Source organism: Mirounga angustirostris, unplaced genomic scaffold (assembly GCF_029215605.1).
Source record: "Mirounga angustirostris isolate CCGP_5_RB_7025 unplaced genomic scaffold, mMirAng1.0.hap1 SCAF_5, whole genome shotgun sequence".
In the NCBI taxonomy this organism is placed as follows: domain Eukaryota; kingdom Metazoa; phylum Chordata; class Mammalia; order Carnivora; family Phocidae; genus Mirounga; species Mirounga angustirostris.
This window is the reverse complement of record NW_026991713.1, coordinates 9,511,232-9,522,545: the sequence shown is the minus strand read 5'-3', so window position 1 is coordinate 9,522,545 and position 11,314 is coordinate 9,511,232. Positions and strand designations below refer to the sequence as shown.

The 11,314-nt window shown below is 61.1% G+C and overlaps 1 protein-coding gene across 1 annotated transcript; it reads left to right on the top strand.

Annotated features, from left to right (window-relative positions):
• Positions 1–6,694: 6,694 nt before the first annotated feature.
• Positions 6,695–10,567, top strand: LOC123840659 (DNA dC->dU-editing enzyme APOBEC-3G-like). The gene is made up of 5 exons (XM_045870387.3): positions 6,695–6,723; positions 7,709–7,853; positions 9,228–9,507; positions 9,988–10,103; positions 10,386–10,567. Exons 1-5 carry the CDS (start codon positions 6,695–6,697, stop codon positions 10,392–10,394), a joined length of 579 nt encoding a protein of 192 aa, XP_045726343.1. The 3' UTR covers positions 10,395–10,567.
• Positions 10,568–11,314: the final 747 nt, after the last annotated feature.

Sequence of the window (11,314 nt, the reverse complement as noted above, 5' to 3'; positions counted from 1 at the left end):
CACGCAGGCAGCTTCCCTCAGGCCCCGAGGCCAGAAGCAAGAGGGGGGCCATCCTGTCCTCCATGGGGAATGACAGCCCCTCTCCCCCAAGTCTGCCTCTGGAACACTGAGTGAACATGTGAAGAGATCCCTACGGGAGTCCCGCCAGAATTCTCCCTCAAAGCGTGCGACGCTCCCAGAAGGGAAGGGAGGGTCTGGGTCCCTCGTGAGCGCGGATCTGTGTCCCACCCCCTACCCCCCGCCCCCAAACCCCGGGCAGGTGCAGGCCATGCCAGGACTTATCCTGTTCCCCTGTCAGGAAACCTGGGAACAGGGCGGTCTGCCCCGGGGAAGCCCAGACTGGGGGCAGAGACACAGACTGAAGCCAGGGGACCCCGGGGAGGGTGCACACAAGCCGGCTCAGCCTGGGTTTCTCTGGGACTCTGGGAATGGAAGGTCCCGTTAGTGTCTGGACTCCAGGCCACGCTGCTCTGGATGAGGTCCCAGCCCTGCCCCTCTGAGGGTGGCCTCCCCTCCGTAGAGCCAGGGGCGAGGACAGACTGCCTGTGCCCAGCCCAGGATGGAGTAGTGTTCCCAGGCTGTGTCATGTCCCCTTCCCAGCAGCTCCTGGTGGTCCCTGGGTCATGGGCAAAGCTCCGGGACCGGGGTCCTGGGGAGTCAGGGCCCTGGGGAGACCAGGCCCTGGGGAGTCGGGGATTGGGTCTTCCTGGATCCTACCCTCTGTAAACACCGGGTGTGGGGATCCTTCTCCCCGTGTGAGACAATCTGTCCTCTAGTGACTGCATTGTGGATTTTTTGGTGACTAGCTTTTAGCAACAGACGTGGGGATGCTGTCAGAGTCCAGAAAACAAAAACAAAACAAAAAAGGAGTGATTTGATGATGAGTTTTCTTCCAACAACTACTGGTTGGGAAATGTGGACATCCCCTGCTTGCCTGCCTTGGTGAGAATGCTCTGGGTGTGTCAGGGAAGCCCAAGGAAGTTCCTTTTTTTTTAATGTCACTCTGTGTGTTTGTTTGTGTGTGTTTATCTTTTGATTGGGGGCAGCTGCCTGGGCACAGCTGTGTGCCAGGTCCCACATTTGTTTGTGTATACGGGAGGCCTGAATTCCCAAAACAGCTTGGTGAAACCACGAGCTAAATCAACCATAAGCCTCTGGTCACAGAACCAGGAAGCAGTGCCACTGGCCTTGGGGACAGACCCAGAAATTAAGCCACAGCCTTGGCCCCCCGGTGGCCCCTGCCCTAGATCTTTCTCAGTTCTGAGCACTCCCCTTCTCTGTGACTCTGTCTCTTGGGGGTTGCTCCTCTCCCCTGCCCCCTCTCTGGGCACAGCCTTGGACACCCCATCCTTTCCCCTACTCCTTCCCCAGTGACTGGCCCCATCCTGAATCTCAGGGATGTCTACTCTGTTGGGGCAGCTGCTCACCCTGCCTTGGCCAGGCGGGGCTGCTAGGGTCTCAGCCAGAATGTCCTGGGGGCTGGGGGTGCACTGGGAATTGACTGATTTATTAAACAAGGAAAGCCCCTCTCTTTTTTTTTAATTAATAACATTACCATTTGTTGAGGAATAATGATCTCAGACATAATCTAAAGCACTTGACATTTGCTTTGCCATTTAACTGCCACATCAGCCCCCACATTCCTTCATTGCCATTGTCTCTGTGTTTCAGGGGAGAAGCCCAAGGCCCCTGAGCATGGAGAAGCTGGAGCTCAGAGTGAAGTCCAGGGTCTTCTAACAGTAAAGCATCCCGGTAGAGACTCCACAGGGGAGCTGCTCAGACACTGGGGATGCAGGAGGTGCACATGGGGGACCACAGGAGGGAGGATCCACCCAGGAGACTGGAGGAAGGCGTCGGGACGGGGCTGCAGGTAAGGAGCATCAGCAGAGAGGTGAGCGGTGTGGCCAGAGCAGGACCAGAGCCAGAAAGAAGGGTCTGGAGAGAGAGGTGGGGAAGGGGCTTGGGTGGGGGACACCCAGAAGAAGGGGTAGGTGATCAGGAGGGCTCAGAGAGGGGGAGGACAAATGGGGTCTTCAAATGAAACACCACTAGGAACCGTAAACGAGGCGGTCTCTCCTAGACCACTCTCACACTAGGTAACCACAGTTCCCCGGCAGACACCAGGGTGTTAGGTTGGCCCTGCTCTCTTTGGCCCTGGGATGAGACCCGGTGCCTGGAGGCAGGCAGCCCTCCAGTCGCCAAGGAGAATACCAGAGGACAAACACGAAGAGCTGAGATGGGGGAGTTGGGGGTCCAAATTCTGACAGCATCCCTGACTTAATAAAATGGAAATTTCTGTGTGGCAGGAAAGAACACCCAGGAACCCATGAGAGAACCCTCCCTCCGCAGCAAGTGAATCCCCAGACACTTCATCTGTACATTTTGGTGATTTCCCTCCCCTTCTGAGAGCCCAGGATGAAGGCCACATCCCTAGTTCCCAACATGGACCCTCCTATCACCCCCGAAGTCTGCACACACACGGACCACAACTGTAGGCACAGGAAAGGGAGGGGGGATAGATCCAGGAATGGATCCACGAGGCCTAGGTCTCTATCCCTGGAGGAGAGGCTGTGAGAGAACAGAGCCACACCCTCACTGGCCCAGAGCTGGTGACAGCTACAGCTTTCTAGAATAACCTCAGGTTGTCAGAGCCTGAAACAGAAAGAGCCTCCAGACGCTTTCCTCAGAGAACTCAGAGGTGGGCATGGAAGGGCCCTGCAAGGTTCAGTTTGTCTTGGGAGTGGGAGAAACTGGGTATGTTGGACGCATCCACAGCCTTTTCCTGCCTCCGTATCTGCGTCTCTCTGAAGCAGGTGTACATTGGTAAAGTGAATAATATCAATAATATGCGTCAATCAGCCACCGTTCGTCTGTGCTGAGGGTCCCCAGTGCAGAGCAGAGTCAGGACTCCAGCCCAGGAGGAGGCCCGGAACAAGCACTGGTAGCCAAGGGCAGAAACAGGAGGATTCTGAGCAGGGAGAATGCGCTGAAGGAGAAAGGGAAAGGGACGCCAGCGTGTGGCTCATACCAACCTACGTCTTACTCCCAGGCTGAGCTGAGCTGGGCATCGTGCCTCTGTTGCCGGGCTGTGAGCCTTGCAGGTGCATCACATTAGGTGTTTCCCTCCTCCGGATATCCCTGGGACCTCAAGACACACAATTATGACAAAAGCCTGGCGTCCCATACACTGTGCCCAAGCAAACTGGCCCAACCACCCCATGACACAGCACAGATACTCCTGCAAGCACGGACGTGACAAAAAGGAACCACCCTAGGGCTACCAGACACACCCAAGGGCATATCTGGGTTCAGACCAAAGTCAGAGTGTTGAAACTTCTCAAGGGGTAGTTGTTGGAAGAAAACTCATCATCAAATCACTCCTTTTTTGTTTTGTTTTTGTTTTCTGGACTCTGACAGCATCCCCACGTCTGTTGCTAAAAGCTAGTCACCAAAAAATCCACAATGCAGTCACTAGAGGACAGATTGTCTCACACGGGGAGAAGGATCCCCACACCCGGTGTTTACAGAGGGTAGGATCCAGGAAGACCCAATCCCCGACTCCCCAGGGCCTGGTCTCCCCAGGGCCCTGACTCCCCAGGACCCCGGTCCCGGAGCTTTGCCCATGACCCAGGGACCACCAGGAGCTGCTGGGAAGGGGACATGACACAGCCTGGGAACACTACTCCATCCTGGGCTGGGCACAGGCAGTCTGTCCTCGCCCCTGGCTCTACGGAGGGGAGGCCACCCTCAGAGGGGCAGGGCTGGGACCTCATCCAGAGCAGCGTGGCCTGGAGTCCAGACACTAACGGGACCTTCCATTCCCAGAGTCCCAGAGAAACCCAGGCTGAGCCGGCTTGTGTGCACCCTCCCCGGGGTCCCCTGGCTTCAGTCTGTGTCTCTGCCCCCAGTCTGGGCTTCCCCGGGGCAGACCGCCCTGTTCCCAGGTTTCCTGACAGGGGAACAGGATAAGTCCTGGCATGGCCTGCACCTGCCCGGGGTTTGGGGGCGGGGGGTAGGGGGTGGGACACAGATCCGCGCTCACGAGGGACCCAGACCCTCCCTTCCCTTCTGGGAGCGTCGCACGCTTTGAGGGAGAATTCTGGCGGGACTCCCGTAGGGATCTCTTCACATGTTCACTCAGTGTTCCAGAGGCAGACTTGGGGGAGAGGGGCTGTCATTCCCCATGGAGGACAGGATGGCCCCCCTCTTGCTTCTGGCCTCGGGGCCTGAGGGAAGCTGCCTGCGTGTTTTTAGGTCATGGCCACGTCAGGAGTGTCAAGGGCTACTCCTGGACCCAGAGTTCACCACCAGGCTCTACTGTGGCCTCGACCAAAGCATGTCCTCCCCTGGCCTCGGGGAGACCCAGCCAGGGACGCACTAGGCCCTGGGCCTCTGCCTGCGCCAGGGGGTCAGGCTCCGGGAGTGTGTGTGGGAGGATGTCGGGCGGGGGTCCTTCGGGAAGGACGAGGGGCGCGAGAACAGAGAGGGGAGGCCCACCCACGTCCCAGGTGGTCTCCTCGTGCTCCTGCCGCTCATGGCCGAGACTCAGACCGGTGACTCAAGACGGAAGCCTCAGGAGAAGGGCAAAACCTCGTGACCCAGGACGTGCCCTCTGGTCTTGCCCGGACAAGGATCCTCTTACGCCTGTGTTCTGGTCGCTCACTGCAAAACTGGCTCCCGGACGTGGAGACACGCTGGGCCAGTGTTGCCTGCACTAGAGGGGACAGCCAGGCCGTAGGCAGGCGGCACACAGGGCGGGGGGATCAGGCCAGGCCGGGGTCAGGGGAGCCGCGAAGGAGGGGGCGCCGGGGAACATTCCAGAACCGGAGACCTCAGAGCTTCTGCAGAGGAGCTGGCCTGGTAGGGGGACTGCTCTCGGGGAGGCGGGAGCAAAGTGCCCTCCCTGCCACGGCGCCCCTGTTGGTCTCCCCACAAAACGCTGCAGCACGGTTGAGGGGCACCTTTGCTCAGGAGAGCCAGCGACGCAGGCTGAGCCCAGAGAGATGCTGGCGCGCTGGCTGCGGGAGCCCCCTGGGAAGGCAGGGGGCAGATGGGGGGCTCTGCCCTCCGAGGGCCTCCCAGGGCCAGGGGCTTGTGCAGCAGGACCCCACACTCCTGGAGTCAGCCTCTGCACCCAGCACGGGGCTTGGCGCACAGGGCTCCCTCCACGGAACCCTACGATGTGGGGGGCACCGGCAGCACTCACTCGAGCAGGGTGAGTGACTGGAGAGACTTCGGGGGTCCTGGAGGAGAGCTGGGCCTGCATCAGGGCCACATCCTCCCCCCTGGAAGGCGAGAGCGGAGGACCGTGTTGGGGAAATCCTCGGCGGCCCGGTCCAGGTAGGGATCAGGAGGGCTGGAGACTGCTGGGTGTGTGTGGTCTGCTGTGCGCGGAGGCTGGGAGCTGGGAAGTATGGGCAGCAACAGGACCACCCAGAGACCGCCTGGGCCCCGGGGGACGGTGTCAGGGCTAGAGGGCACTGGGGCTAGAGGATGGAGGACATGGGCGGGGCCTCAGTGCAGGTACGGGGAGGACACCTTCCCGTCTCTCCGGGACCAGGGATGCCCACCCGAGAAGGAGGGGACACGGTGCTGAGGTTTCCACTGTCAGGATGAGACCAGACAGCCTGGGAGGGTGATCAACCCGGTGGCTCTCGGTGCAGGCAGCCAGGGTGTGACTCAGGCCCCGGTTGGCCCAGCTAGCCCCGGGACAGACACATCCCTCAGGGAGGGGGCACTGGGCCAGGATGGCGGGGGCGGGTGGGGGGTGGGTCGAAGAGAAGCCGGAATGGGGGAGTCATTTGGGCAGAGGGGCAGCCCCGAGAGGACAAACGGCCAGCCAGGGCTCAGGTGAACAGAAAGAACCCTGGTGGCCGCCCCGGTGGGAGGCCTGCATCCCCCCAACCCGGCACATCCATCCATGCCTGTGGGGTCCTGGCCAAGTCCCACTCCCTCTGGGAGCCTTTCTTTTCCCCTGCAGGCAATGGGGGCGAAACGCTCCACGTCCAGTTTGCAGTCATCCACTGGGTGGTGGGCTCCTAAGGGTAGCTCAGCACGTGTCTGTCCTCCTCCCTTGGCAGGTCCAGGGATGAAGGCCCTGCTGCGGCTTCTCAGACCAGATGCCCCCGTCCCCCGCGGCCCCCGGTGGGTGCAGGTGCGCAGGGGTCTCAGCCAGCTGGCCCCAGGCAGCCCGGGCCAGGCCCCGCCCCTGCTGGCTGCTGAGGGGGGCTCAGGGTGGGGCTGCCCAGGAGCCTGCCCTCCGGGGGCTCTGGGTCCTGGGCCGGGGCCTTCCTCCAGGGCCGGACGCCTGTCCTCTCGCCTCCCGCCTTGCTGGTCCCTGCTGCCCAGAGAGGTCGCACCCTCCCCCGACCTCCTCTGCCCTTGGTCACTCCTTGAGGCTTTCAGGTAGGGCCTTTGGCGGAGCAGAGAAACCAAAACCTAAGTTGACCCCCCAGGACCTAGGGATGTGACAGCTGACAGAGAAGTTCCTCCTACGTCAACACCCAGGAGGGTGGCATGCGTAGCCTGAGTCTAGGAAGGGTGTGTCCCAGTAATGCCAGCTCAGCCGCTTCCAGGAGCTCCGATGGCTTATAAGGCCCCTGGGTCCTTGAAGAGCACCCCAAGAAAACAGCATAGGCGTGACGAGGCCGAGAAACCACGGACACAGAGCCAGAGGTGGTGAAGGGACCGAGACATGGATGCGGGTGCAGAGGCCTGGGACAGGTAACCCCAGCCCCCTGCATCACCCCGGCTCCTGAGCCCCTCCTCGGGGCTGTCTGATGGTGACTCGCCACTCCCTCAAGGTCTCCTCCTGGACCCCTGGGGGCTCCTGCTCTTCGTTGCCTCCTTCCTGCTGGCCCGTCCCAGGCCCACCGAGCCCCATCAGCTGATGCCCAGTCTGCTTGTCCAGCCAGCCTCCCCCAGGCTCCCGGGGACTCATCCCTGACGGTCCCCACCCTTGGCTTCCTGCAATCCCCTCAGGAATCTACTCTTTCCGCCTGGGGAATCCCTTCTGAGCTGTGGGCCAGGAGGTCCCTTTTAGCTTTAAGATTTCAGTTTTGTAAAGGGTTTGTGGTATTTTCATGATTACAGAAGATCCCATGATTATTGAAGAAGAATAGGCTCTGGTGTTCTCTTTTCGGCAATTGTCCCACACGGGCATGCGTTGGCCCCGACGTACCCCGTGGCACGGGATAACCGTGAAGTCAAGGGGGGAAAGCCCCAGGGTGTCCCTCCACGTAGGGGAGTAGGTCAGCGGGGATGGGATGGGATGGGATGGGATGGTGAGGCCAGGAGAGGGGATGAGAGCCTACCCTGGGCACAGGGAGAGGCCCCAGCAGAGGGTCTGAGCGCCCTGGGCGACTCCTGGGGGTCATCTGACAGAGCATTGGGCTGACCTCCCCGGGAGCTCCCAGAAGGGGTCACAGAGGGAGGCTGGGGGGCTCCAGCAAAGCCAGCGGAAGCCCGTCCTCTGTGGGTCTGGCCGGTATGTGGGGTGCAGGGGGAAGGGGCATGGGGCAGAGGATCCAAAGAAACCAGCAAAAGGCAATGAGCCCAGGAGAAATAATTTAGATTTTCAAAGATCGAAGTCTCTTCAGTTTTTATGTAAAATCTCTCTTCTATTCCAAACATCCATCAGCAAGAGGACTCTCGGTACTCCAGGGGGAGGCCGTGTCTTTCAGCCTCTCCCCCACCCCTTTGTCCACAGACACCTACTGGATGAGGACACCTTCACCGAGAACTTCCGCAATGATAATTGGCCGCCCAGGACCTACCTCTGCTACAAGGTGGAGCGTCCCGATCAGGGCTCCGGGGTCCCTCTGGGCCAGGACAAGGGCATCCTGCGCAATAAGGTGACCGGCCCAGCCTGACCGCAGCTCACACGGCCTCCCGATCCTGGGGCGTTCAGGGTGGAAGCTTCTGGGTGGACCCGGGAGGGTCTCACCCGTGTCTCCCCTTCGGTCCCCACAGCTGCCACACCTTGGCCTGGAGTCAGGTGGGGACTGTTTCTGCTGTGGTTGCTGGCGTGGAGCCACACGTCAGAAAGCAGTCACGGTGTCCCAGGGCCTGGCACCGTCAGCCCCTGTCACCCCGAGGCCCGGGCTCAGCCTCTCCCACCCGCTGTGCCTCTGAGGAAGGGTTAGGACAGAGGAAAGGCTTCTGGACAAGGGCTCAGCTTCTTCCCTGGCCCCTGCTTGGGGCAGCTGCTGGCCACAGAACCCGAATTCCGTTGGCTCGCGACTCTCCCCCTGGTCACCAGCGGGGGCCCTGGCAGGACCCCTGCCCGCTGCCTGGAGATCCTGCCAAGGGCACTGCTCCCCACTCCGGCATCACCCGGGGACGCCCCCTCGGTCCCCGAGTCCCCATCGCACTCCGTCCGCGTGTCTGCGCTTGCCGCGGTGACCTGACTTGCTCCCAGGCCCTGCTTGCCGATCCTTCCCTGGACAGGTCGGTCCCATCTCCACAGTCCCAGGAGTCCGGACAATGACATTCATCCCGTGACCCAGGCGCACCTCTCCGCTGGGCGCCCCTACCCCATTCCTCTCCGCACGGTGAGCCCGTTGGCTCACCCGCGGGCTCAGCGCAGGGCGAGGCCCAGAGCAGAAGCTTGTGGAAGTGCTGGTGCACAGATGGGAGTGGGGTTCGGTGGGGGCGGATGGAGACAGGGGTGGACGCCTGCCTGGAGGAAGCACCCGCTTCCAGGGCATCAGGCCGGTGACCTTGGAGCTCTCCTGGCCTCCTCTCTCCCGTCCTGGGGCTCTTCCGCTGCTGTCTGCAGGGCCCCCGCTAGGTGAGGGTCCCGAAGGCCCTTCCCTTGGGCACAAGTTTAGAGAGCTCCAGAAACTCAGTGGTCAAGTTGAATCATAGTTTAAAGCAGTCGTTTAAAAGTCCAACTTCCTGCAAATCCCAGGAGAAATGAAATCGCAACCATTTAAATGAAGACCCGTCAGGTCCAGCGCGGTGCAGAGCCCTAGTGAGCAGAGGCCGAGGCAACGAGCTCAGCACCGCTCATCGGGCCCCTGGGAAACTGTCCGCCTAGCTTGTCTGCCAGGGGTGGGGACCCCGGATCCTGGGGATACTGCCCTGGAACCCCAGTCATCTCCCTGCTGAGAAGGGCTCCCCCTGTATTTTGTGCCTGAGGCCAGCACCCCCCTGCCTCACCCTGGTCCCACCTCCCCCATGTTCACCGCCAATGACAGAAGCCCTTCCTGCTCTTCTGTGCTCAGAGGGCCCAGAGACCTGAGCCCCCCTGCCACGCGGAGTCCCGCTTGCTGGAGCAGATCCAGTCCTGGGACCTGGACCCGAAGCTCCGCTATGGGGTTACCTGCTTTCTCTCCTGGAGCCCCTGCACTAACTGTGCGCAGGACATGGCTCAGTTCCTGAAGGAGAACAGCCACGTGAGCCTGAGCCTCTTCGCCTCCCGCCTCTATACCCTCGGACACTATGACGAGGGCTTGCGCACCCTGAAGAGGGCTGGGGCCAGCATAGCCATCATGACCTCCAGGGGTCAGTGTGGGCCTCCCGGGGGGGGGGGCAGTGGGGGGGGGCAGAGGGCAGGGAGAGGCCCGACGGGGGGCGGGGGGCTGCTACAGGGGGGTGGGCAGGAGTAGCGTCCCTGGCGGTAGCCCCTGTTGGCCGCCTGCAGAGGGGAGGCTAGAGCCTGGACAGCACAGGACAGCAGGGTCGGTGGGAAGAGAGCCTTCGGGGCAGGACAGGTGTCTCCGCAAGGGGAGGGAGAATGGTGGGCGGACATGGCAGAGAGACTTGGGCCTTCCAGGAAGAAGGGAAGTCAGGCTGGCTGAGGTTCCAGGCTGAAGGAAGAGTCCCGGGGGTCAGGGGAGTGCTGGGGGAGGAGAGAGCGCGGGGATGTGGTTGGGGGGAGCAGGGTCTGTGCCTGAGAGTCAGACACCCTGTGGCCCCCCACCCCCCGCCGCCCCCCGGCCCTCCCCAGAGCCCAGCTCACGGCCCTCCCCCGCCCCGCTGCAGAGTTTGAGCATTGCTGGAACGCCTTCGTGCACCACAAGGGAAACCGCTTCCAGCCCTGGCCAGGTCTGGACATGGAGAGTCAGAAATTCTCTGAGAAACTGCAGGGCATTCTCCGGGTGAGGTTCCTCCCTCCGTCCCTGCCACCTCCCCTGCCCTCCTCCCTCCTGTCCCCTCCCTGGCTTCTTGCTGCCCCTCTCAGAGCCTCCACTGGGTTCCCTGCTCCCTCCTGGGAGCCGGCTCCACCCCTCCCGCCCCTCCTGCCACACTCCTCTGCTCCCTCACCTCCCTGTGTCCCCTCCCTTCCCCATCTCTGTGGCAGCCAGACCCCTTCTCTGTTCCCTCTGCCCACCGGTCTCACGGCCCGCCCCATGCAACTGCACCTTCTCCTCCTGGAGCAGGGAGCCTGAAGGATGGACCTCAGTCTGGCTAAAGACCACAAGACACCTCTGTGAACCGCAGAATAAAACACTTCCTCCCAAGAAATGCAAACTTGCCCTCCGCCACCATCTCCAGACTGATGCAAAGAAACCAGCAGAAGGCAATGAGTCCAGAAGAAGTTGTCTTTAAAAACAAAATCTGAGTAGATTTATTTGTCATGGAAACTCTATCTTGGGTTCCAAAGATACATGATTAAGATCGCACTCATCGCTGTCAGAAGAGTTTTCAATTTTTAGAGAAGTAATTACTTTACTCGATTTCAAATGCAGAGCCAGGAAAGGGAATCTTAAGGTTCTTCTACCAAAGGTTCTCTCTGGCAATGTGTCATGAAGTCCAGAGAGCTACATAAAGGCTTGCAAACATTCGCAGGCCTGCAAATACCTCTCCCTTTGCGGTGGGCCCCTAAGGGGGTAGCGGTCACCCAAATTCCCTCTGGTGGGAGCAAGAATCAGCTAAGCCTTACCTGGGGGAGGGGCGGGGGCGGGAGGGATCTAGAACTCAGAAACCTCCCCCTTGCCAACCTATCCTGTTGTCAGTGGCGCTGATTGGAAATGACAGCTATGCTGTCAGAGAATAGAAAGAATGAGTCCAAATACTGGGGAGGACCCTTGCATTTGAGGCTGGGGGTGGGCGGCAGGTTCTCCAGTCCTCACCCCTGCTACCTGCCCTGCCCTAGAGAGGAAGCCAGAGGGAGGGGCTTCCCTGCTCAGAAGCTGAGCTCTGCCCCTTCATGACCCAGGCCGCCGGGGACAGAGCCCCCGGGGTCAGGGCCCACATAGGACAGGCCGCAGGGCCGGACGCCCCACAGGCCTGGCCCGCCCTCGCGCTCTTCTCTGTGGAGTCCACACCCCCTGAGTGGGGCCCTGGCAGCCGGTGGGTCTGCACAAGC

Coding starts and splice junctions, on each gene's coding strand:
- LOC123840659 (XM_045870387.3), top strand. CDS start 6,695: ATGGATGCGGGTGCAGAGGCCTGGGACAG. Junction 6,724..7,708: donor GGTGCAGAGGCCTGGGACAG/GTAACCCCAGCC, acceptor CTTTGTCCACAG/ACACCTACTGGATGAGGACA. Junction 9,508..9,987: donor AGCCATCATGACCTCCAGGG/GTCAGTGTGGGC, acceptor GCCCCGCTGCAG/AGTTTGAGCATTGCTGGAAC.